The 21979-nt window shown below is 38.5% G+C and overlaps 5 protein-coding genes across 9 annotated transcripts; 4 read left to right on the top strand and 1 right to left on the bottom strand.

Moving 5' to 3' along the window:
• The first annotated feature begins 682 nt into the window (after positions 1-682).
• Positions 683-3789, top strand: myct1a (myc target 1a). The gene is made up of 2 exons (XM_007547206.2): positions 683-1040; positions 2048-3789. The coding sequence occupies exons 1-2, from the start codon at positions 986-988 to the stop codon at positions 2593-2595; spliced, it is 603 nt and encodes a 200-aa protein (XP_007547268.1). The 5' UTR covers positions 683-985; the 3' UTR covers positions 2596-3789.
• An 825-nt stretch (positions 3790-4614) lies between these two features.
• serac1 (serine active site containing 1) lies at positions 4615-11303 on the top strand. The gene is made up of 17 exons (XM_007547194.2): positions 4615-4733; positions 5145-5255; positions 6538-6574; positions 6677-6819; positions 7217-7306; positions 7832-7963; positions 8047-8168; positions 8273-8401; positions 8488-8601; positions 8708-8870; positions 8946-9096; positions 9190-9331; positions 9526-9626; positions 9854-9951; positions 10048-10230; positions 10316-10459; positions 10534-11303. The coding sequence occupies exons 2-17, from the start codon at positions 5162-5164 to the stop codon at positions 10668-10670; spliced, it is 1980 nt and encodes a 659-aa protein (XP_007547256.1). The 5' UTR covers positions 4615-4733; positions 5145-5161; the 3' UTR covers positions 10671-11303.
• Positions 11304-11542: 239 nt separating this feature from the next.
• Positions 11543-12839, top strand: gtf2h5 (general transcription factor IIH, polypeptide 5). Of its 3 annotated transcripts, none has more exons than XM_007547129.2 (3): positions 11543-11656; positions 11932-12024; positions 12284-12839. In XM_007547129.2, the coding sequence occupies exons 2-3, from the start codon at positions 11990-11992 to the stop codon at positions 12462-12464; spliced, it is 216 nt and encodes a 71-aa protein (XP_007547191.1). In that variant the 5' UTR covers positions 11543-11656; positions 11932-11989; the 3' UTR covers positions 12465-12839. The 3 variants fall into 3 exon arrangements, with proteins under 3 accessions (XP_007547191.1, XP_007547200.1, XP_007547181.1); XM_007547138.2 differs by lacking the exon at positions 11543-11656 and adding an exon at positions 11675-11760; XM_007547119.2 differs by lacking the exon at positions 11543-11656 and adding an exon at positions 11700-11811.
• Positions 12840-12991: 152 nt separating this feature from the next.
• On the top strand, positions 12992-15525 carry dynlt1b (dynein light chain Tctex-type 1b). Its single transcript, XM_007547152.2, has 5 exons — positions 12992-13803; positions 13986-14027; positions 14283-14406; positions 14481-14558; positions 14997-15525. The coding sequence occupies exons 1-5, from the start codon at positions 13654-13656 to the stop codon at positions 15065-15067; spliced, it is 465 nt and encodes a 154-aa protein (XP_007547214.1). The 5' UTR covers positions 12992-13653; the 3' UTR covers positions 15068-15525.
• On the bottom strand, positions 15181-21659 carry tmem181 (transmembrane protein 181). 3 transcript variants are annotated; one of them, XM_007547165.2, is made up of 17 exons: positions 21305-21659; positions 20277-20380; positions 19434-19501; positions 18875-18965; positions 18660-18778; positions 18435-18554; positions 18255-18335; positions 18055-18154; positions 17591-17721; positions 17413-17504; positions 17271-17328; positions 17070-17172; positions 16928-16979; positions 16767-16849; positions 16592-16681; positions 16443-16509; positions 15181-16358 (listed from the first exon to the last, which is right to left on the bottom strand). In XM_007547165.2, exons 1-17 carry the CDS (start codon positions 21436-21438, stop codon positions 16274-16276), a joined length of 1578 nt encoding a protein of 525 aa, XP_007547227.1. In that variant the 5' UTR covers positions 21439-21659; the 3' UTR covers positions 15181-16273. The 3 variants fall into 3 exon arrangements, with proteins under 3 accessions (XP_007547227.1, XP_007547236.1, XP_007547244.1); XM_007547174.2 differs by having other exon boundaries at positions 18435-18551; XM_007547182.2 differs by lacking the exon at positions 21305-21659 and adding an exon at positions 20614-20897 and having other exon boundaries at positions 15182-16358.
• Between the last annotated feature and the right edge of the window lie 320 nt (positions 21660-21979).

Here is a 21979-nt window from a genome sequence, read left to right as displayed (position 1 = left end):
AATTCCATCTATGCATTTTCACACAATGTGTATGTTAAGCATAATTCGACTGATGTAGAAGGTAAAGTTAGAAGACCATTAAACTGTAGAAGTTGTTAGGAGACGACGACGGGGCAAATGGGCTGACTTATTCTAATTGTGCATTGACTTGCTTTATAGAAAGAGTAAGTCCAGTATGAGGGGATCCGAGAAGGCATGGCTTGTTAAATAAACAAACATTAAATCGAAAAGAGTATGAGTTTGCTTATCAAACAACTACTAATGTTTTTACTGGAGCACATGACCCTTCAATCCAGACGCCGCTGCCCTGGCAGACGCTGCGGAAAGACTGCGCTTACCAACAAAAATGCTGGAATTTCTGCAGATATCCAAATGCTGACAGGCCGTTAGGAATGTACCACAGTAGTTTCAAATGTGCACCACTAAAATTCAAGAAACAGAAATCTCCTCACTTCAAAAAAAGGGCACTTCTAGAATTGAAAAATTATGTCTTTTTTTTTGTACGAGGCAGAAATATTGAACAGAAATATTTAATATCCCTGGGTTATGTTGTGATAACTTTTTTCCACCCCCATTAATCAACCTTAAGGAAGTGATGGGAGAGGAAGTGATTACAGAAACACCCTGTCTCCCCACCTCCAGGATCTCTGTCCTGCTTAGATAAGCCACTCCTGTTGCTAATTTCAAGCAGAAAAGCAGGAAATGTGACAGTGTAGTTTTCCGCTTCCATAAACAAGATGACTGCCAGGGTTCGCCGTCGGTCCTGCGTGCCTCTGAGTACAGCCTCTCTCGGAAAGAGTCTCAGAGAAAGTGAGTGAAGCAGCAGAGAGAGAGAAAGTAGGAAAACAGGAAAAGGGACAAGGCTGAAAAAGACAGGAAAACCCATCAGAAGAGGGGAAACACTGACAAAGAGGTTGCAGGGGAGAAGTGGGGGAACAGGAGTTTATAAGACCGGCTGCACGGGGGATCAGTTTCTTTTCTTGTCATGGCTGAAAACAACACAAATGTCATTCTGGACATACTGAAGTCCTTTGATGCTGGTGAGTTTTTTTCTTTTTTTTTTAAACTTTTCCTTCCCCTTCCATCGCTTCATTTGATGTGGTCTCCTTGGTTGGCGCTTTTTTTTTTTTAACTCAAGAATCTGAAGCTTTAATCACTGCTAAAATGGGTACAATATGTTTGCCCGGGTTCCTTGTGAATAAACAGTTTGCTTTCAAAAACTACCATGTTCATTATCGTCACAGTTTAAAATGTTTTATTGTGTTAAAAGTTGTATTTTTCCTCAAATACGATTTGCAGATAGTGTTTTAACTTGTCGGCTTTTCTCTGTGCAAAATGAGAGGGGAAAAAAAGCCAGTGATTCTACTAAACATGAAACAGAAAAGTTTTTCTTTTCAGCAAGTGGGATCGTCTTGAAAGGTATTGTTTTAAAGGTGTTACGTTTTTAGATGGATAATTGAGGCTGCTTAAAGTTATTCTATTTTATCACATCACAACCTCAAATGCCAACGCATTTTATAGCAATTTAGTAGACCAGTACAAAACACCACATAATTGTGAATTATTAAGATATATAATGTACAGTGAGATTATTTAGCTTCTCTAAACTAATACTTTGTTGCCATAGACTTTTTGGCTGCTTCCCTGATAAATGCTCTCCTTGCTCATTCAAGCAGTTCAGTAGGCTGCCATGTCTGGCTATGTTTGCAGTTGTGCCAAAGCTTGTGCTTTAAAGTTCTCCACAACTTTCACTTACGTTCGCTAACAAACGTCTAAAGCCTTCACAGAACAGCTGATTAATGCAGAGATTACAGGTGGACTTCTTCTACTAATGAAGTGATTTCTGAAGACAACATGTTGCACTGGATTTTGTTGAGTTGTATTGTAGTGAAGTGGAGTGGATGCAAACACACACTGAATAGTAATTTAGATTATTAAAAACAAAATGTCCTTTCAACTTCTCTGGTCTTTATGGTATAATACAATACAAAAATAAAAATAAAAAAAATAAGGATTTTTTTATTTTTTTTATTTTTTATTTTCACAGCTCCTTTAATTATAGCGTTCTGTGTATCCATCGCTGTGGGCCTACTGTTGGGTGCCACGGTTTACTTGATCCTAACCTGGATGTCCCGACGCAAGGCAGGCTCTGCCAGCATCACCCGCCGCCCACCCCGCCGCTCCCAGAACTCCCCTCGCAGTCGCCCAGGGTTCAACCGCAGCAGCAGCTACGAACGTCGCAGCAACAACAGCTTGATAAGCGCCGCCTTCAGCTTCCATCGCCCGACTTCCTCCCCAGATCACCTGGATGCAGTGGGGCATAAATCCAGCTTCAGGGCCTCCACCTTCCATCCCCTTATTCAGTGCAGTCAGATTGCGAGGGAGGCTGAGGAGGGGAGTCAGACCACGCTGCCTCGTACGCCACCTCTGACCACCTCAGCTGGATCGGCGCAAACCGCTGCAGAGCCAGCGGTCAACCGCTCAAGACCAGAGTCGTTTTGGGGGAACAATGGTCTGAGGGGTTTGGGTGTGACGCAGACCCCTCCTCCAGCTTATGAGAGCATTATCAGGGCTTATCAAGAAACATGTACCTGAGAGGAGTGAGGAGACTTAAATAACTAAGCCCTAATGGATTAATTAAGTGCTTTTTCTGACTTGGATGATGAGATAAACAGCGAGGATCTAAAGACCTGCTCGAGTTTTGCAGTGTCATTTCTGCATCTCTTCATTTCTTTAATTAATTGTCATTACTGATTAAATAGATAATACATGTGAAACTGACTGTTTACTATGTAAAAACTAAATCATTCATAAAGATGCTTAGCTTATATTTAGATTTGATTCAGAGTTAGAAATGTTTTCATGGGAGTTTATTTTAGTTTATACTCAAAATGTAGAAACATGAAGCATTATTATTGTAAGAAATACACATGAAACTCAAATGAAGGAAGAGCAAGAAACTATGCAAAATGGCACTTAAGACAGGGTTAGATCGGCCAAATAGTCATTTGTATGAGTATTTTTTTGCCCTTCATGTTCTTACAGTCAGTCTCAGTGGGTGTTTATGAAAAATCCTAATATTTGTGGGTTTAGATTACCATGATCATTGAGTGCATATATATTTATAAATACTTGTAGGCTGACTAAAGATGTAGAGGCTGTCTAAGAGGACAAGTTTTGGAAGTGTTATTGCTACAGATGCCAATTTTTTATTTTTTTTTTTAAATCTGTGTATATGTGAGATTGCAAATTTGTAAGAGATAATTGATCATTGACTATAATAAAACAATAGATTTTTAGCAACTACACCCTCACTTCGTGGATTACTCAAGCAATAATTAGTATTAATTAATTGGGAGAAGTGTTGCAGATTCAGTTTTTATCTATATTACCTAAAAAAGTTTGGCATAAAGACAAAATATGGCAAATGTTGGAGCACATAAGGTACATTACTTTATGTTCTATAATGAAAAACCAAAAGTCCCTGTTTATAAAAATACTTTTCTAAGGTGGCTTGACATGAGTGAGCCATGCCAGACTTTGTCAAGGGTTTTCAGTACCAATAGTTTTTCTTTACAAATGAATTATTCAAAAACACAGTATTTCACAGGTCTCAAAAGAAATTTGCAATCCTACAGGATGTGAAGTGTTTCAATGTGTTGGATTTCTTGTCGATAACAAATAGGAAATGTTATGACATCAGTGATTTGATAGCCGAACCTCTGACCAAATCCTCAAACCCGACACCACAACAGGAGAATTTGAATAAATCGCCCATACATCCATCCATATTTGTTTCTGGTGTGTTTCAATAACTGGATAACATCATCATATACAAGCTTGGTATAGTTTCTATAATATTTGGTGTCATGTTCTTTGTGTATATTAAGACATATCTAGATAGGAGGCTGACAGTCAGTTTTATAGCCTTGATAGTTTTGACCAAATCATAAAGGCTTTTCTGCAACAAAATGTTTTTTGTTTTTTGTTTCAGAGTAAACATGCATCAATTAGACCGCCCAAAGGGTGGAGGGTTGGGAGGGTTAAATTTGAAACCCTCAGAGCCTCTGGAGCAATGTTTTTCTAAAGATTGAGCAACATGAAGAGGGATTTTATGAACTCTGTAAAAGATATGGAAATGTTGAGATGAACAGAAACAGAAGAATATGACAGCATTTTAAAGTTTAAATGGCGTTCCCAGAATTTTTCAGAAACTATGGGATGTTGCATTCATTTCAATGGGGCCCAAGATGATCACAAAAAGCTGAGTATTTCATAAGGCTTAAAAGTTGTCAATACCAAAGCCGTAAAAAAAAAACAATAGCCGTAGTGTTTTGAATGCGCAGAACAGAATATGGTAAAATTTGAATGGTTAAAATAGCACAAAGTATCCATTAGTAGTTAACTGGCGAAAAGTGTACGGAAAAAATATAGGAACTCAAGAGTGTGTGAACGCCTACAGCCTTCACACTAATAACTAAAAAGCCGTTCAGGGTATTAATTATCAAACTCTATAAATATTTGCCCTCCCGACCCCACTGAGGGACAAGGGTGTTCAGAAAATGGATGGATGGATGGATAAATATATATTTGCTCACCTGATGATCCTAGGTGACATCATAGCGGTCGATGACGTATTATTTGTGAGACGAAGATTCTAATAAACACCAGCTGCAGCCGAAGAAGACAATAAATACATTATTTCTTCTAAAGGTTAACCTGTAATACTTAAGGTAACTATACTATCTAGTTGTTAAAATGAACCCACAACTTATTCGCTGGTTAGCTTTGAATGCCACCTCTGATTTAACTATTAGTGCGAGCTGTAACAGCTAGCTAGCTAGCCGTTAATGTAGCTTGCTTTCGTTAGATTACTGCTGCGTTTCGGTGTGTTAGCTTTCCAAAAGATGTCACTTTTTGGTGTTTTATTTGTGTGTCACAAAGTGAAGCATGTTTGCTTCAGGTGAATAAGCCTATATGAAGAAACGCTATACAAGTTACAGTTAGCTAGGACTGGTGTTGACTGTCCTAATGCAATTTATATAGTTTATTTAACACATCAAACGTTCGACACCCATTAATACACCTGGTTTGTGAAATCTATCGGTTTCTTTGTTTGTTTTGTTTTGGTTGGACTGATGTAGAGGCAGAGAGGTGGAGGATGTCTGTAGCAGCTCTCCGTTTGATCCACTGTAGAAGATTGAGCACAGCTGGGCCACCTGGTGTGAATAAAGTGTTCCTGTGGAAACATTTAAGTAAGACATCACACAATAATGACCTACCACATTGGTAATCCCCAGCTAAAAATGGGAGCTAACATTTAATACATTCATGTGCAAATCGTTGTGATCTCTAAATTTATGTTGGACCTGGGAATTATGTTTCTCTTAAAACTGAGAACAGTTTTTTGTTGTTTTGAGACCGAGTCTTGCCTGGTATCTTATATCCTATTCTTCCAAAACAGCACGCATCACTTTGAAACAGTATTTGCTTCCCTTTACCTTTATTATGTTGAGATTTTATTTTTTTCCAAGCAAAAAGTAGCATTTAACTGTGAATTGGAGGTAAAAGTGTACACCATTTCCAGGACGTCTTACAAGTGAAAATCTAAGTGTTGCATGCATTTTTATTGAGACGCCTCTGAATAAACCTCTATGCATGCGGGTAGAGGATGACTCACCTGATTCACCTGTCATCACAAAGACCTTAAAACACAACAAACATTGTTACAAATTACATTAGAACTACCCAGTCAAAGTGCAGACCTAAATTCAATGCAGAATCTGTGGCAAAACTTAAAAAGTGTTCTCTTTTGCAAAGGAGAAAAGGAGAAAGTTTGATTCTCTGGATGCGCTAAGCTGAGATAGACATGACAAAGGATCTGAAGCTGTATTGAGAGGTGGTTCTACAAAGTATTGGTTCAACATGGCAGAATTTAAAAGTTGATCTATCATAAAATGCACTGAAATTTGTGCTTTTTTTTTGATGATTTCCCCCTTTGGTCTACTCATTTTCAGTGTTGCTTTAAAGCCTAGAAAATAGTGATTACTGGTTTTTTCCTTGCTCCTTGTATACAAAGGACTGCCTTGACGGTAAAAATATTTGTAATGATTTTTTTATTCCTTTATTTTTGTATATTTATTGTATATTTACCAAAATGTCTTCTGAATATGTATTCAGAAGACATTTTGGTTTTTAAACCTCTGAGTGGTGAACTCATCAGTTTTACTATGAAAAGTTTCAGTACCTCTAAAAAACATTTAGACCTAATTGCCAGGTAATTTAGCTCCCATTAAATTCTAATGTTTCTTCTTTTTTTTTTTACAATTTTAAAAAAAATCACTGTCTGAAAATTATTTTTCTTTTTTGTCATGTTAAATACATAATCCTCCATTCTGCTTCCCAGTTTCAACAGAATTTGATTGTTCATTGGACACTGAGTTATGCTCATAGTAAATAAATTAATTAATTAATGCTTAAGTTGGGGTCTGTTTAAACTGTTCACTAATATTAACTTTCTTTTCCCACAAAATTTAGGAAAAATAGCTAAAGTAACTAGCGCAGTTGTCTTTGGGTAAGTTGCCGTATCGCCATGCCGATTTCAACACTTAAAGTTTGGCGTTTGTGTAAGACAAGTTGTCTCTGAGACGTTGTTTTTCTTCATCCTTCTCTGCAGGGGTTGTCTGTTCATCACTTATGAGGTATTTGCCTTAGATAAGTCTGTGACCATCGACACCAGTGCAATCCTTCAGGAGAAATACAAGTCGTACATTTATCTCAGTGCCACATCCTCTACCGAAAGGGAGAATCTGACTGCAGGTAATGATTTTCATTTATAGAGATTTTCGTGCCACATAAGCAAAACCTGTAAACTGTTTTTGTAGATGTGTCTTGGATGTTGTTAGACGTGTGATATTGTCTGGAGTAGCACGATTAGTCCTGGCTGAGTGTCCTTATGTATTTTGGACATGATTAGTTGTGTTTCCATATCCAGGTGGACCATAACATCTGGTGCCATTTCCCTCTCTCTTTCCTTCCTCCTTCTACTCTATTTCCTGTATGAAATTTCTGGGTCAGTCTGTTCTATGATCTCATTTTTTATAATTCAAGGTCAACATTTTGGGACAAAAGGCTCGAAACAAACTGACACTGACACTAATTGCTGTACTCAAGTTTTCCAAGTTTTCACTTATTGTGTGAAGTTACTCTTTCACAGAGCTCACACAAATAGCAAGGAGGGAACTTCACAAAGCAGCCAGAAGGTTTCTGGAAATCTCCTCTAAGCTTTTCCTACAGTCACTAGACGGTAAGAAAATCAACGCTGCTTCAGGGTTATGTAGGAAAATTCTGTCTTTAATTTGAAGGAAGAAATGTGATATTGCTGCCTAAAGCAGCAGAAAGGGGCATTTATTTGTCATTGTGGCTGTCTGTTTATATTAGGACAAAGGAAACACCTGCCTTAGACATGGACATCCTGTTTTTGTGTCATACGTACCTTTTTGTATCATACATCAATGTGTGTAATCCTTAGTTGACACTTTTTTGAGTTTCTAGTTTTTATGAACTAGTGTTCAAGGACAAAATGTTAACATTTGAACTTTTGCTAATTGTAAGCTGCCAAGGCGACGAGACGGTTTTTCTCGCTACGAGGTTTGTGATGGAACTCCCCAGACGTTGTTTTAATCTAAAAGCAGAATTGTAGATTAAGATTATTAGACATAGACTGGGTTTAGTTCCTTTGTGCACTTATCTGTCTTAGCAGCACAATTTCACTTTGCTGTATCGATATTGTGTTAAGTTAGTAAATTGATTTATTGTCTCTGTGTCTAAGAGCACTTTAGTCATGTGGATGCAGACCCACACGAGGTTGCACTATGGCTGCTTCTTAAGAGGACACAGTCACCTAAAAAGGCCGTAAGACTTCAGGCCGTCCAGGAGCTTGCAGAAAATTCTCACTGGCAAGGTAAAAACACAATTGGTGGTCTTCTACATTTAATTTGCATCAACTCATTTGGCATTAGAGTTCAAATGTCTCGAACAATGCAGACTACCAGTATCAGACAGCAGCCCAAGTAATCGACCAGCGAACAGCAGTGGGCCTGGCCCGAACGCCTCAAGTAGACCTGCGATTCTTCCGACAGCCGCCTGCACTGCCTGATTTAGAAGATGTATGCATTTCTATAAAACAGTATAATCCTTTTATAAGTACACATTTCCATACCATGGAAAGATGTGCTGCCAACGGCTACCAACAGCGCTTTTGTCTGCTTAGGGTGTGTCAGCAGAGGATGGTCTGCGGCAGCTCTTGGCGTCTCTGCCTCTTTCTGAGGTCGACAGATGTGTGCAGTACTTCACCTCGCTAGCACTCAGGGAGAGCAATCAGTCTATGGCGGCACAAAGGGTATCGTCAACAAATCAATGCACAAGCTTTTGGGGATTTAATGGCTGGGAAAAGTTAGAAAACAGTTGCATTGATTGGTGTTGCAGGGTGGTCTGTGGTGTTTTGGGGGTAATGGGCTTCCCTACGCCCAGAGCCTCACCTCTGTTCCCTCAGAAAAAGCCGAGTCCTTCTGTCTGCAAGCACTCGTACAGCACTCAAAGGTAATTACCCATAGACGGCATGTGAATTCAGTTCAGTGGAGAAGTCTCCCAGACTGTGACTGATACCTTGTTGTAAATCACAGAAACTTGACTGTGTGCTCTGCAGGTGCAGAGCCACTGTGACCGCATCGTTGAAAATGGAGGTCTGCAGATTCTTCAGAGACTTTATCAGCTTCGAAGGGAGTCCCTGAAGATCCAAAGGAACATTGTGCGGGTAATAGGAAACCTGGCACTAAACGAAAGCATTCACCAGGCTATAGTCCAGTCCGGTAAGTCAGTTCCCATTTCGAGACATGTTTTTCTATCCAGACATTACTAACTTAACGGTACTTGCCTGTCTTTAGGTTGGGTGTCTGTGCTGGCCGAGACGATGAAGTCTCCTCATGTGATGGAGGCGTCTCATGCGGCTCGGGCTCTGGCCAACCTGGACAGGGAGGCGGTGAGGGAGAAATACCAAGATGGCGTCTACATCCTCCACCCACAAACACGTGTTGAGTAGGAAGATGGTTATAGTTTTATGCTAAAATTAGCTTCATTTATTTTCTAAATACAACTGAACAGTCACTTTTTGACTTTGTCTATTTTCAGCCAGTCAAGCAAAGCAGATGTGCTGTTCATCCATGGGATTCTAGGAGCAGCTTTTAAAACATGGAGGCAGAAGGACCGCAGCACATTAGAAGAAGAGAGGGAAGCTGAAAGTGAAGATGACTACACAGAGTGCTGGCCAAAGGTGACAATTATTCATGTCACCTTAAAAACATAAGGATCTTCAACGTGTTTAAAAGAAATGCGATAAAATGTTGCCTCTCTGGCTCTAAAAGTGACTAGAAATTGTTTAATCTCTGGAGATTTTTAATGATTTTTGAGTAAACAAACGTTACCACTTACTGTTCTGTTTTTAATTTATTTTTATTTTTTTGGCAGTCATGGCTGGCAGCTGACTGTCCAAACCTGAGAGTGCTGTCAGTGGAGTATGACAGTCATCTCAGTGACTGGATGGCTAATTGTCCTGCTGACAATCAAAGGTGAAAAATCTGTTTTCATCTCATGTACATTTGTGATTGGCTCAGGTTGAATGCACCAAAGTACTTGAAGTGGTCATGTTGCTTTTTGCTGAAAAGGAAACATCGTTCACATGGGCGTTTTAACGTGACAACGTCACCAGTGAGAAAAACAGCATTTTTGTTCCAGACCAACGAGTTTGCAGTTATTTAGAGTTTTCTCTTTTTTTTTTCTACGTTTGTCTCATCAGGAAGTCGTTGGCGTACAGAAGTCGAGAGCTGCTAAACAAATTAAAGCTTGCAGGAGTTGGGGAGAGGCCTGTGGTGTGGGTAGCTCACAGTATGGGAGGTATTTTGCCACAAAACCTCTCTTCCTATTCCTTCAGTTCAGTTTAAGAATGTATGTTTTACTTTCATGCCCTCTTGTGTTTGATTTTTCTGTTAGGTTTACTTGTGAAGAAAATGCTCCTGGATGCAGCTGATGACCCAGATCTGCAGGGATTGTTAAAGAACACTAAGGGGATTATGTTCTATAGTGTTCCTCACCATGGCACCTTCATGGCAGAGTACTCTGTCAATGTCAGATATCTCCTGTTTCCCTCTATAGAAGTCAGGGAACTCTGCAAAGGTGAATCTCCTGTTGTCATTTTGACCTGCGTAACTCTCTGGGTTTAGTTCAGCCTCTAAAAAGTCAAATATCTGCGTGTCTAAAGACTCACCAGATCTCCGCAGTCTAAATGAGGGCTTCCTCAATATTGCCAAAGAAAATGAAATCAAGGTGCTGAGCTTTGCAGAGACCCAGCCTACAAACATCAGTCCCATGATCAAGGTTGTGGTGGTACCAACGCAGTCAGCAGGTGTGTAACACTTGACGCTATGCGACATGTGTCCTTCCGTTTCTCATTTTGAGTGTGTTTTCGTTTTGTTTCAGATCTCGGCCTTGGGGAGCTTATTAAGGTGGATGTCGATCATCTCAACATCTGCAAGCCAGAGAAGAAAGACTCGTTTCTGTACAGACGCAGCCTGCAGTTCATCCAAGAAGCACTGCAGCAGTTCATCAGCCAGTGATGCAACTTCAGAAGCACAAATAACAATGATGCAACCTACTACTTGAAACTGACCATCACCCTACACCCTTAAATCAAACCTGAAACGACACCTTACCAGCTTATCACACATTAACTTGGGCACTAATCATTATGTGAGAAGTGAAATACCAATTGAATAAGACAAATGAATTTTGCTTTACCCATTAATGTCTGTGGATATGTGTCAACTGTGATTTAAAAAAATGTTGGGATTATTTTTTAGATAGGCATTTCCTGCAAATCAGACACATTTCCATCATTTTAGTTTTCACACGTCACCATTACCATGTTTACGATTAAGCTTATCCTTGCACATAGAATATAACAAGTTCTTTTTAGTCTGTAAAATACTCCTCAGTAGTTTGGACCAGACTGTTGGTGTTGAGCTTTATTTTTATATTTATAAATTGTACAAATTTTTGTGCCAAAATGTGTTCCTTTCTGAGCCTGACCTCAGAGGGCTCTGAATTAATATTACATCAGCTCTCTTATTTTATCTTGAAGATTAATCGAGCAGTAGAAATATTTTTGCTGATATAATTGATTTTCTGGCTTAAAACCTAATATAAATGCTGTTTGATGACAATAAATCCAACAAATGAGTAAAACTGGAGAACGTTAGTGGGTTTTTTTCTTCTTTTTTGACATCACTTATTCAATGTTTTGTGTTGCACTACAGTAAAACCTATCAACTCTTTTCTTTGGGGATAACAGCAGATGAAGAATAATAAATATTATGCATCAAAATGGGTTATAAAGAAAATTATTAACATATCCTTAGAAATGATCTCTTGTAAACTATATCTTTAATCGGGTGAAACGGATGAAGGGTTTCTCAAATGCGAATGAACAACAGTTGTCCTTTGTCGCACGCCGTACATTTGTCACTGTGAAAGTTGGAGTGGTTACTACCAGCTGCTCAGGAGTCAATTACCGTAATTGTACAGAAATCTGGAATATAATCAGGTACGTTGATGCATGATGAGTTAATTGATACGTTAGACATTTAAAGCAGTTGTTTAGCCGAACAAATCTCTCGCCAAATGATGCATTTACTTAGCATTAGCAAGGTTAGCTAAGATCAGACAACAGATGTTTCGTAAAAGAATAACTGGTTCTCTGTATGTTCTCCTGTTTCATTGGTTACATTCAAATTCATTTCCTTGATTTATATAACAATCAAACTGCTAACTATGAACTGTGATTAATGTCGTATTTCCTTTGTGCTGCCGATTATTTAGCCCATTAGTTGGCTGCGGCTGAGGAAGTGCGTTGTTGATCACCTCTACGTGTGTCAACATGGTAAACGTCCACAAAGGAGTCCTTGTTGAATGGTAAGTGTGAACCTCAAATCTTCTTGCAGAAGTCTGAAAGTAATACTGGAAAATACACAATTTGAAAGAATTACATTTAGTATTTTAAACACAAAACCAAAACAATGTTTGTAATACAAAAAATGTCAGCCCAGTACCATGGTTTCCTTACCAGCTACGTGCATGACTTTAGCACTATATATTTTAAATTCTGCCATCTGAACAACTACTTAGTTTTTTTTTTTTTTGTAAATGAACTCTTTCGTTTCTTCTCTACCAGCGATCCTGCCATGAAACAGTTCCTCCTCTACCTCGACGAAACGATGGCTTTGGGAAAGAAGTTCATCTTAAAAGATCTTGATGACACACATGTTTTCATCCTGGCAGAGGTGGTTCAAATCCTGCAGGAAAGAGTCGGCGAATTAATGGACCAGAATTCATTCCCCATCACACAAAAATAACAATCTATAGAAGAAAAAAAAAAACTCCTGTACTATGGACTGGTTGGCATTGTTTTGGGTTTTTTTTAGTTGGTTTGCAGCCATTTGCTCAACTGGAAGAGCTGCTGATTATTTCTGTGAAAACTCATTTACGTTGTAGCTGCTCAGTAAGTTTCTCTTTATTGTGTTGGATTATCTAAAGCCGCTAAGTGTTGCATAGAAATAATTCTTAAAGGAAAAGAGACAAAACTTCACAATAATGCTTCTTTGGAGGTGATCCCTGACAGAACATTTGGAGATGGTAATTAAACCCAAGAAAAGAACCAGAAATTGGCAGTAACATTGATTTATTTTATTTTTCAAAAGTTGTTTCTAAATAAAATTACTCCACCTGGAGACAAAGCCTTCTCTTTTCATGGGAAATATAATGTACAAGCATTTCCTCCCCCCTTCTCCCCCCCAAAAAAAATTATTTCCCAATTTTGTTGTATAAGGTCTCTGTCTTTATTTTTTTTTCTAACCAGATATTGTTTAAAAATGTTTTTTTACGGAGCCCTCCTGGGGACATGAGGATTTTTTTCCTCCCTCATGTCCCCTGGAGGGCATTTAGACATACCAGCATTGTGCTCATGCCTCATTGATCACATTTATTCATTTTATGTTTCTTGACTTTGTATTGGCTTCTACTCATCTGTATTTCTGAAACTTTGACCTGCTCAAAAACAGGCTTTTAAGTTTACCTTAGTAAGACTGTCTGGTTTTGGTTCAGCTCATGAATGAGTACTTCAGGTTACCGTTTTTGGGGGTTTTTTCCGAGTCGTTCTGCAGTTTTGTTTAATGATTATGGTGCAGTTTGAGCCGTTGCCTAAAGGGGGAGCCAAACAACATTTTGAAAGCCTCGTTTTTATCAAGGGACAGAAGCTAAAACGACTGCTGAAAGTTTGCGGCGATAAACTATTCTAGAGTTCCGGTTATTTTCAAAAATAAGATTACTAGTAGTTTGCAACTATAACTGAGTTTTCTTGCAGCTTCCATCAAAAACATTTGTGCCGCTCTAATTTTAAAACATTTAGAATGCGTACACAATAAAAGTGATCATCTCCTTTGAGAGTCGTAAAAAGCCTGTTTTTTTTTGTTTTTGTTTTTTTTGCATTTGTGCCCATCTCGTTTCTACGTGTTTCTCTTTTTTATAGTTACATTTAACTTATCAATGGTCCCAATTAAAAACGTATTTACGGGGGAGGATTTAATTTGTCCAAGACGTGTCCATTTGTTTTATTTTGAAGATAATTTTATAGTGATTCTAGTTCCGGTTTCTGAAACATTAGCAACGATGGACGATTTTATGAGTGAAGATAAGGTATGTTGTGCTCTCAATATTCGTCTCTTACTGGAGTGAAAACTTTAATAAATCTGATAAATACTATATTTGTATAATGTACATGTTTAAATATGCGCAGTATTTGATGCTACAAAGGGCACTTGTCCCTCTGAGTAGCTCCGTCGGTTGGCTAGCTTGTTAAACTGTTTTGTTTTTTGCAGACCACGTTCATTGTCGAAGAAGTGAGCAAGATCATAAAAGATGTAAGAGAAACATCCGTATTTGTAATTGTTAATAAAATCTGACAGTGTTATTTAAAGGAACTTTTCAACCCTTTTCCTGCGAAATTTGTGATTAGCGATACCTGGTTGCTAAGGACACTAACGGTTGCTAGGCACCGTTTTTATTCTCCTTTTCATTGGTAGGGACCAAAACATATACCGGAAGCAGAACTTCTCCATTAACTAACGTTTTCTAGGTGTTTATAAGATCGGTGAACATTGTCTGGTCCTGTGCAGTCTGTAGAAACGGTGATAGGAGAAAACTCCTACAAGCACGGCAGAGTGAACCAGTGGACCACCAGCGTGGTGGAGCAGTGCCTCATTCAGCTCAGCAAGCTGGATAAGCCGTTCAAGTTCATCGGTATATAGATCTCCTGATTTAAGAATGGCATTTCTAGTTCTTGTGTTTCTGAACACCGTGTGTGTTTGCTTCAGTAAACTGCATCATCATGCAAAAGAATGGAGCAGGGCTGCAAACAGCCAGCACCTGCTTCTGGGACAACACTACTGATGGTAAACGCACTTCTCTTTTTCTTCAAATCATACAGCTTATGAATATTATTTAGTATCAGCTTTAGTGTTTCAAATTTGAAACACTAAACACTTGTTTATAAAAGATTTTCCACAAGCTTTTATAAACAACATGGTTTAAAATCGTACAAATGATGTCAATTTTATTTTTAAATGACAAATTATTTTTTTAAACACCAGGACTGCCATAATTAGTTAAGTTTAGAAATCAATTACCTTTTCCCCACACAGGATCAGGTTAGATAACTTATGTCCTTTAATAAATGAAATTCTTTGAAAATGCCTTTTTGATGGTACCCAAGTTATCCATTTCTGATTCTAACATATGATCTGAAACATCATATGTTTCAGATCATATGAAGAGAAGTCCTAAGTAGCAAACACATTTTACAGCACTTTTTGCATATTTGTATCCAACAGGAAGCTGCACAGTGAGATGGGAAAACGACACTATGTATGTCATCATCAGCGTCTTTGGGCTGGCCATCTAAAACTAAAGCATAATTAAAACTCCGTTAAATTTTCTTGTTTTACACAAAGTAGAATGTTGGATGAAATTTTATGAAATGTTATTTGTATAAGTGCAATTAAACAACCTTAATATGTCTGTATCCACTTTGCTTTATTTCCACATCACATAACACTGCCATATTTACAGCCTTGCGTCAACAAAATCAAACTAATAACGTTTGAAAAAACAACCATGTTTAGCCAACATAACCGACATTTACAAGGAATTCCACTTATTTACATTTAGAGATCTGAGATTGGAGCCCATTTACAAGAGAAAAGGAGTAAAGACAAGGCACCAACTTGTTTAAAACACATCCATATTGAACAGAAATACATTTATTTTGGTTGTTTTTGTCCATAAGCTCCTGACTCTTAAAACAGAAGAGAGCAACAAGAAGAACATTGGCAATATCAGTAAAGTTCTGAATTAAAAAAAGGCTCAAGGAAGGCAAAAATGTTTGGGCCACTGTTCTGTACATGCTGGGATAAGAATTGAGTAACTAGCTGGTTGGAAGATGATCTTCCACAACTTATCCTACAAAACAGTATCAAATCACTGTTTGGCAAATTAAATAAAACTTGAAAAGTGCACATTTACAGCTGCTTTTCTAAAGTGGTAATAGTAGTGGTACCTGTTGAAATTAAGGCTCTTTTATAACATCCCCTTTATCTGAGGTTAAAGAGGTTTTATGATTGGATTCCCTGAAGCATAATTTACTTCCTACCTAAACTGATGTTAGTGAGTTGCATCTTGCAGTGGTTTCTTACTGTCAGAGTGCCAAAAGGCAAAAAAGGAATGATATAAAGTAGTCAGACAGACAGTGATTTGAAATAAAGCTTTAAAATGTTTCAAATCGGAACTTCAACTCTATGACACCTTTCCTGTTTGCTTCAATTAATCAGGATTTGAAGTCACACATGAGTGCTTATAACACCAGTAAAAACTGTTATACATACGTGTTGCTTTTGTGTGAGTTGGTTTACTCACCTTTCAAAAGTACAGTACATTCAGCAAAGATGTAATTTATCTTCTTTTAAAAATATATATATATATTTATGTACAGTTTTTTTTGTTTTGTTTTTTGTTTAACTTCATAAGAGCAGATGCACACAAATGATAATCCCTGAATCCTCGCGGTTTCCAACCCCGAAGAGACAAGAGAAGTGATCTGCCAACGGATGCATCAGTCACTGTCGCTGTCGTCCTGGTACTTTGTCGTTACTTTGTTGGCGCGTCCATTCTGCAAAGGCATCTCCTCATAATCACTCCTGCATAAACACACACAGATCTGTTAGGATTGCGTCTTATCACGCACCTGGAAAAGGGAAGAAAACGTTCTGGAAAACATTTACCCGTAAATTACTTCATCGTCTGAGTCGTTCAGCATGGAGAAAGCAGGGTTATCCTTCAGCTGCGAGTCTGGGAAAGTTGGATTAATGAATCAATTTAAAATGTCCTACAACCCAAAAGATGCTCCAGTTTATCACGAGGTATCACTTACCATAAAGGGCATTTTTTGAGGGAGAATACACAAATGCTAACGTGTATAAATAAAAGTTGAGCAGGCCATAAAAGGATAAAAATTCAGCTGGTATATCTGGAATTAAGGACAAATACAATAACTCCATGGAGTTTTCCAAAAGATTTTGCATATTTTAACAAAATACAAAGGATATAGTTCTGGTAATGGGTAGATAATTCAGCCACAAAATTATCCTGAAGAGCCTTGGCACCAAACCTCAGGTACAGAATGACCATGCTGGAAGAAAGAAAGATTATTAAAAAAAAAGATTTTTACTTTTTTTTAAATTAAAAAAGCAGCCTAACTTGAACGTACCTTATAACAAGAACTACAAACGTCAGCGCTGTCAAAAACTTAAGCCGAAGATCTAGAGATAAAAGAGGTACCGTTTATTTCAGTGTTGGGCTAAAACCCAACACTGAAACAAAAAACAGAGAAGTGAGGGATTCTGGGATACCTGAGTAAGGCATGTTCTTCAGTTCAGAACAAGCTCGGACAATTAGGAATATCAGGTACAGGATGTAGAAGGCAACAACGATCAGGAAGAACACCTTCATGCCCTGATGAAGGATGAGAGGAGATTGTTTACTACACTATAGAATTTTGTCATAAAAAGTTGTTTAAAATTTGGTAAAGTTCAAAAAAGTTCCAGTTTTACCTGGAAGTTCACAATGTCCAGTTTGTAGTTAAAGGTGGGATCCTGGAGCTCGTTAACGCTGAAAACGAGAAGTAGAGCTCTTCAGTTCTGTTAGAAGTCACAGTTTGAAAGAAGCTGAGAATATTTGGCGATTCCCGCTTACGTCTGCCATACGCCAAGCGTGACGGCAGAGAGCCACAGCAGACCCACGATGATCAGCTTGGGCAGGTAGAAGGTGAGGAATTTCCTCTCGCCCTGAAAAAGGAACAATAACAGAATCAGCAATCGGTAGCAAATAAGGGAACATTTAGTGGACTAATGCAAAGAGCGACTGCACCCACCTGAACCCTGATGCCGTGGTAGACACAGAGCCAGAAGAGGAGCAGGGAGCACAGGAAGAGAGCCTGGAAAAAAGCATCCAAGGTCCCTGGAAACCAGCTGTTCACCAGGAATGACAACGGGAAGAACGGATCTGGAAAAACAACAAAAATACAGAACCTCTTAAAACTCTAGCATTTCCCTTTTGTACTCACATCTGCTGCAAAGTTGAACAAACAATCAGATTTTTAGCTTCATATGTCATTCTGTTACCTCTTGAGATGTCACTTTGATTAAATTGCTACAGTTAAAGAGCATTTTAATTAAGCATCGGTTCACGTCTAACATCTGATGACCTCTAGAAACCATTCAAAATGATAGCGGCATAAACAAGCGCAATCATTAGACAAAAATTTAGTTTAATTTGAAGAAGGTTGGGAGGCCATCTTCACCCAGGTGTGAAATTTGATAGAAAATGGAAACTCACCATTGTAGAGCAGCAACAAAGGAAGCAGAATCGACATCCACTTCTGCTCAATACCCCAATCCCTCATGGAAAACTTCCTCAGAGAGTGTGCAAACAAACACTAGAAAATAAAAGGGATATTGTTACTGTCGCACTTTGCTATGTTCAGACTGAGCTGGCAACCTTAAAATATTTCAAACCTTGGAAGCAAACTTTCTTACCGTTACCATGAAAGTCAAAACCACAAAGACAAAGCGGAACCAAATTTCCACTTGAGAGAAGGTGGGGTTGTACGTTTTCCACTATGGGTGGAAATAAATTCAAGAGAATGGGAAAAGACATCAAACAGAGAAGCGATTAAAAACATCAAAAGAAAAGAAAAGTCTGTGACTTCCACTCACCACAAACTTAACCTTGATTTCATAAGAGATGTTTTCAAGGCCTTGGAAGCTGACTGCAACCCGATACCGAGTGTAGTTCAGGTAACCCAGGTGCAGCACAATGATCTCGTCACATTTCTGCTTCATAGGCGAAAAACGGAAAACTGCATAACTTTACTGAACGCCAAAAAAAAAAAAAAGTCATCAAGTTCTTGCGCGACACTCTGATCTTGTGTGTTGACTTACAACGCCACAGTGCAGCATCCGTGATTTCTGCTGCACGCTCTTGATGTGCGTCACACTGGCGTCCTGCATCGTTCCTTTAAGATCGACGTTGATCTCAAAGTTCTGCTTGAAGTCTTTTACTGATGCAGACAGAAGTTTGGCTTTATTAGGCATGTAAAAAGATCGATAGCGCAGGTTTCAGAGCGCATTCAGATGTGAAGGCAAAAGTGACGTACTGTTGCTGTTTCCAGCCTGCATCACACAGGTGAGCCACAGCTGCTGGTTGTAGGTGGTGAGAGTTGGAGAATCTAAACTAAATGGTCCAGTCTGAAAGCATCAATGACACAACAAATTAAGATTAAATAATTACAAAATGTGACAAATTCCACAGGATATCTTTATTTGGGTTGTGTTGGGGAGAATTTGTGTTTTTTTATTAATGGTTTTGGACCTTCGTGAAAAATCACGTATTTGTTTGAAAAATTATTTTCTTCCAAATATTTGAACTCTTTTGTCAAACAATACTAATATTTCTGCTACGAGGTCCAGAAAAAATAAATAAATAAATAAAAAAATTTGGTTAATGGTTTATTGCTTCACATCTTTGTAATAGGCCTCGAACCGTCTGAGAGTCTGAGTTTTAAAATAACAACAATACAAACAATATTGTTGGTTTAGATCAAATATGCTTTATGTGTAGACAGGTAACAAACCAAATGAAATAGACAGGTAACTATTAAAAGTATTGTGAAATGTTTTGGCAATATACGCTCCTTTGTTCTAGAAATGTCTCACCTTTATTGAACTATTTATGTTTTTTAACTGATCAGCATTATGCTCCTGCTCAGCGATAATCCTTGGACCTAAAAAAGTAAACAAACACAGAAATTATTTATCTCAAATCAAAACCCCACGAAGAAAAACACATCAGATGCGTCAGGCAGGAAGACAGAGATTCAATTGAACCAATGCTGCTGAGCAGTTTTACTGCGAAAAGATGCAGCTTGTTGTAAAGAATTATGAAAACGTATACAATCGTGACGCTAGCTCCGAGCCTGGAAGTTCATAACCTGAACTGAGTTATGTTGCTATGGAGATGACTGAAAAAGTCATTTTGTGACTTTACAAACAAACCTTAATTTTATTAGGATTTTAGGTGATAGGTTTAGAAATGATTGTGCATTAATGGAAAGCAGGGGAAAAAAATACAGATGGTTTTATTTCCATCCCAGTCTAGGGCTATAAAAGTAAAGGGGGCCCACATATAAATGCAGCAGACAAATTTAAAAATGTGTGGTTGTAACAGAAAAAGTGTATGCCATCATTCAAGGTTAACTAATAATCTGCCAATTAACTAAAAGACCAGAGGAACAGAAGATGATCGCCAATATATCTATACATCCCAAGCTTTATCCCACCATCACTTGTGAACAAGATACCAGGATATCCTTGAAGGGGAAGCAGTGAGGATTCTCAAATTTGACCTGCGCATTTAAGCTTTTGAGTCTCACATGCTGCATTCAACGCAAATGAGAATGATTTTGTGGTTCACGTAAACGCAATGAGTAACAGGAAGGTGGAAAGACTCATTTCTCGTAAACCTAACACTTTTAAGCTTCATATGGCGTCGTCACGTACCTGCAATCCCAATGAAGACTGTGAGTCCAAAGCATATCAGGAACACCACAAAGACCAGGACAAAATGTCTTTTAGACAAGGTGTAGAGCCGCATGGGTGCCAGCCTGTCACGAGAAGATGGCAATTAATGATAAAGCACACACAAAATCGACAAAAACGTTGTATTTGCTCCAAGTTCAATGCCGCTTTGGTTTGAGCCGGATATGTCAACACAACAGCGTCCATGCTGGTTTAAGCTAACAGTACTGACAGATGTGGTTTTTAAACGCCAATTCTCACAACTTTTTGCGTCAAATACACGTTTTTAGTAAGCTCCCTGGACGTAAAGGACACTTACAGCTCCATTTAATCCGGTGTACAGTCTCGGCGGAGCGAAAAACTGGTAGATTTTCGTCGTGAATCCACATCCGTGTATCAACATCAAGCTGCTAGTGCAGAGGGGCAACGTCATCGAATGGGAAGAGTCTGGAAGTCACGTGACAGCAGAACCGAGGGAGGGGAACTTCGAAGGGGCCTTAAGAATCAGGAAGCCTATGTAGCATGCGTCCTTTTCTGCCTGCACCTTTTTGTAATTTGAGCTACAGAAATCACAGGGCATTCTCCGTTTCTACATCAGGTCTATACCTTGAATTACAAACAGTATTTATTAATTTATTAATTACTGGTTTGCGCCGCGGTATGTCAACTTCTACCTTATTTTAGGATTATTATTTCAAGACATGTTTTTCTCACTAATGTAAAACGGTGTTTAAAAACATGGCAACTTGTTGCTTTTGTTGCCAATAATCAATACGCCTTTATGTTTTAGTTGCTGTTTAACAAGACCTACTAATTATTTGAATATCTTTCATCAAGTGTTTATCAGGATATCAGCAAAATGTGTAACGTGTAAAAAAAAAAAAGTATAATTAACAGCCCTCATAATAATCTGATATCTAGCAAATTTCCCTTTACCTTTCAGAATCATTTTGATGACAAAACAAATCCTTTATCATATATTTCGGCAGATTCGTTGAGAACAGATTCACCTGTAAAATCGATCATCACGATAAGGTGTTAAATCCTCCTTCAGGTCCTGATAGGCCTCCTGTATTTTCCTGCAGAAGTATTTCAGCTCGCTGTAAAGAGGGTTTTCCAAGCCGGAGGAGTAGTCTGTGTCCATTATTCCACCGAGGTGTCTGACGGCTGAAAATGGCGATGAGAACACAATCCGCGGCCTTCAACAAATAGCTCACATAGACCTGTCTGTACAGTATTGTGGTGACGTTTATTTAAAAGTGCAGCCGAAGCTGTTCTGTTTGTGTCGCTTCATGAAAAGACAAAGAAAGGAAAGGTGTTAAAATGAAAAGGGGGCGGAAACACGCAGCCATAGGGGGGGGTGGGGGTGGGGGGGTCACGTGATCAGAGTTCAGCACCACGGACAGGGACGGGAAGTAACGATAATGAAAGATTTACAGGTTCCAGCGTACAAAAATCGACATAATAAAACCTGTATATTTATTATGTTTGCTTTGTATGCCGTTTATCCTGTCACTTTAATCCTTTGATGTGTGCATCACATGAATATTTAAAATCTAGCCATTTCATATAAACATACCCAGTTACAAAAAAAAAACATTTTTCGTGTAATTTAACAAAAACCATTTCGACACTGAACTAGTAGAACAATTGTTTTAAAAATTATATTTAAAAAAAAGCAACTG

This window comes from Poecilia formosa, unplaced genomic scaffold (genome assembly GCF_000485575.1).
Source record: "Poecilia formosa unplaced genomic scaffold, Poecilia_formosa-5.1.2 Scaffold1, whole genome shotgun sequence".
Taxonomy (NCBI): Eukaryota; Metazoa; Chordata; class Actinopteri; order Cyprinodontiformes; family Poeciliidae; genus Poecilia; species Poecilia formosa.
Note: the sequence above shows the minus strand (reverse complement) of the source record. Positions and strands in the feature narration are given on the sequence as shown.

Excerpts from the sequence above, each read along its gene's own strand:
- myct1a (XM_007547206.2), top strand. The coding sequence starts at position 986 with ATGGCTGAAAACAACACAAATGTCATTCTGGACATACTGAAGTCCTTT. Across the intron at positions 1,041-2,047 it reads ACTGAAGTCCTTTGATGCTG|CTCCTTTAATTATAGCGTTC; the intron begins GTGAGTTTTTTT and ends TTATTTTCACAG.
- gtf2h5 (XM_007547129.2), top strand. The coding sequence starts at position 11,990 with ATGGTAAACGTCCACAAAGGAGTCCTTGTTGAATG. Across the intron at positions 12,025-12,283 it reads AAAGGAGTCCTTGTTGAATG|CGATCCTGCCATGAAACAGT; the intron begins GTAAGTGTGAAC and ends CTTCTCTACCAG.
- tmem181 (XM_007547165.2), bottom strand. The coding sequence starts at position 21,438 with ATGGACACAGACTACTCCTCCGGCTTGGAAAACCCTCTTTACAGCGAG. Across the intron at positions 18,336-18,434 it reads AAATCAAGGTTAAGTTTGTG|TGGAAAACGTACAACCCCAC; the intron begins GTGAGTGGAAGT and ends TTCCACCCATAG. Across the intron at positions 18,155-18,254 it reads TTTTGACTTTCATGGTAACG|TGTTTGTTTGCACACTCTCT; the intron begins GTAAGAAAGTTT and ends TTTATTTTCTAG.
- dynlt1b (XM_007547152.2), top strand. The coding sequence starts at position 13,654 with ATGGTCCCAATTAAAAACGTATTTACGGGGGAGGATTTAATTTGTCCA. Across the intron at positions 13,804-13,985 it reads ATTTTATGAGTGAAGATAAG|ACCACGTTCATTGTCGAAGA; the intron begins GTATGTTGTGCT and ends TGTTTTTTGCAG. Across the intron at positions 14,407-14,480 it reads TAAGCCGTTCAAGTTCATCG|TAAACTGCATCATCATGCAA; the intron begins GTATATAGATCT and ends TGTTTGCTTCAG.
- serac1 (XM_007547194.2), top strand. The coding sequence starts at position 5,162 with ATGTCTGTAGCAGCTCTCCGTTTGATCCACTGTAGAAGATTGAGCACA. Across the intron at positions 6,575-6,676 it reads ACTAGCGCAGTTGTCTTTGG|GGGTTGTCTGTTCATCACTT; the intron begins GTAAGTTGCCGT and ends CCTTCTCTGCAG. Across the intron at positions 9,952-10,047 it reads GGTAGCTCACAGTATGGGAG|GTTTACTTGTGAAGAAAATG; the intron begins GTATTTTGCCAC and ends TTTTTCTGTTAG.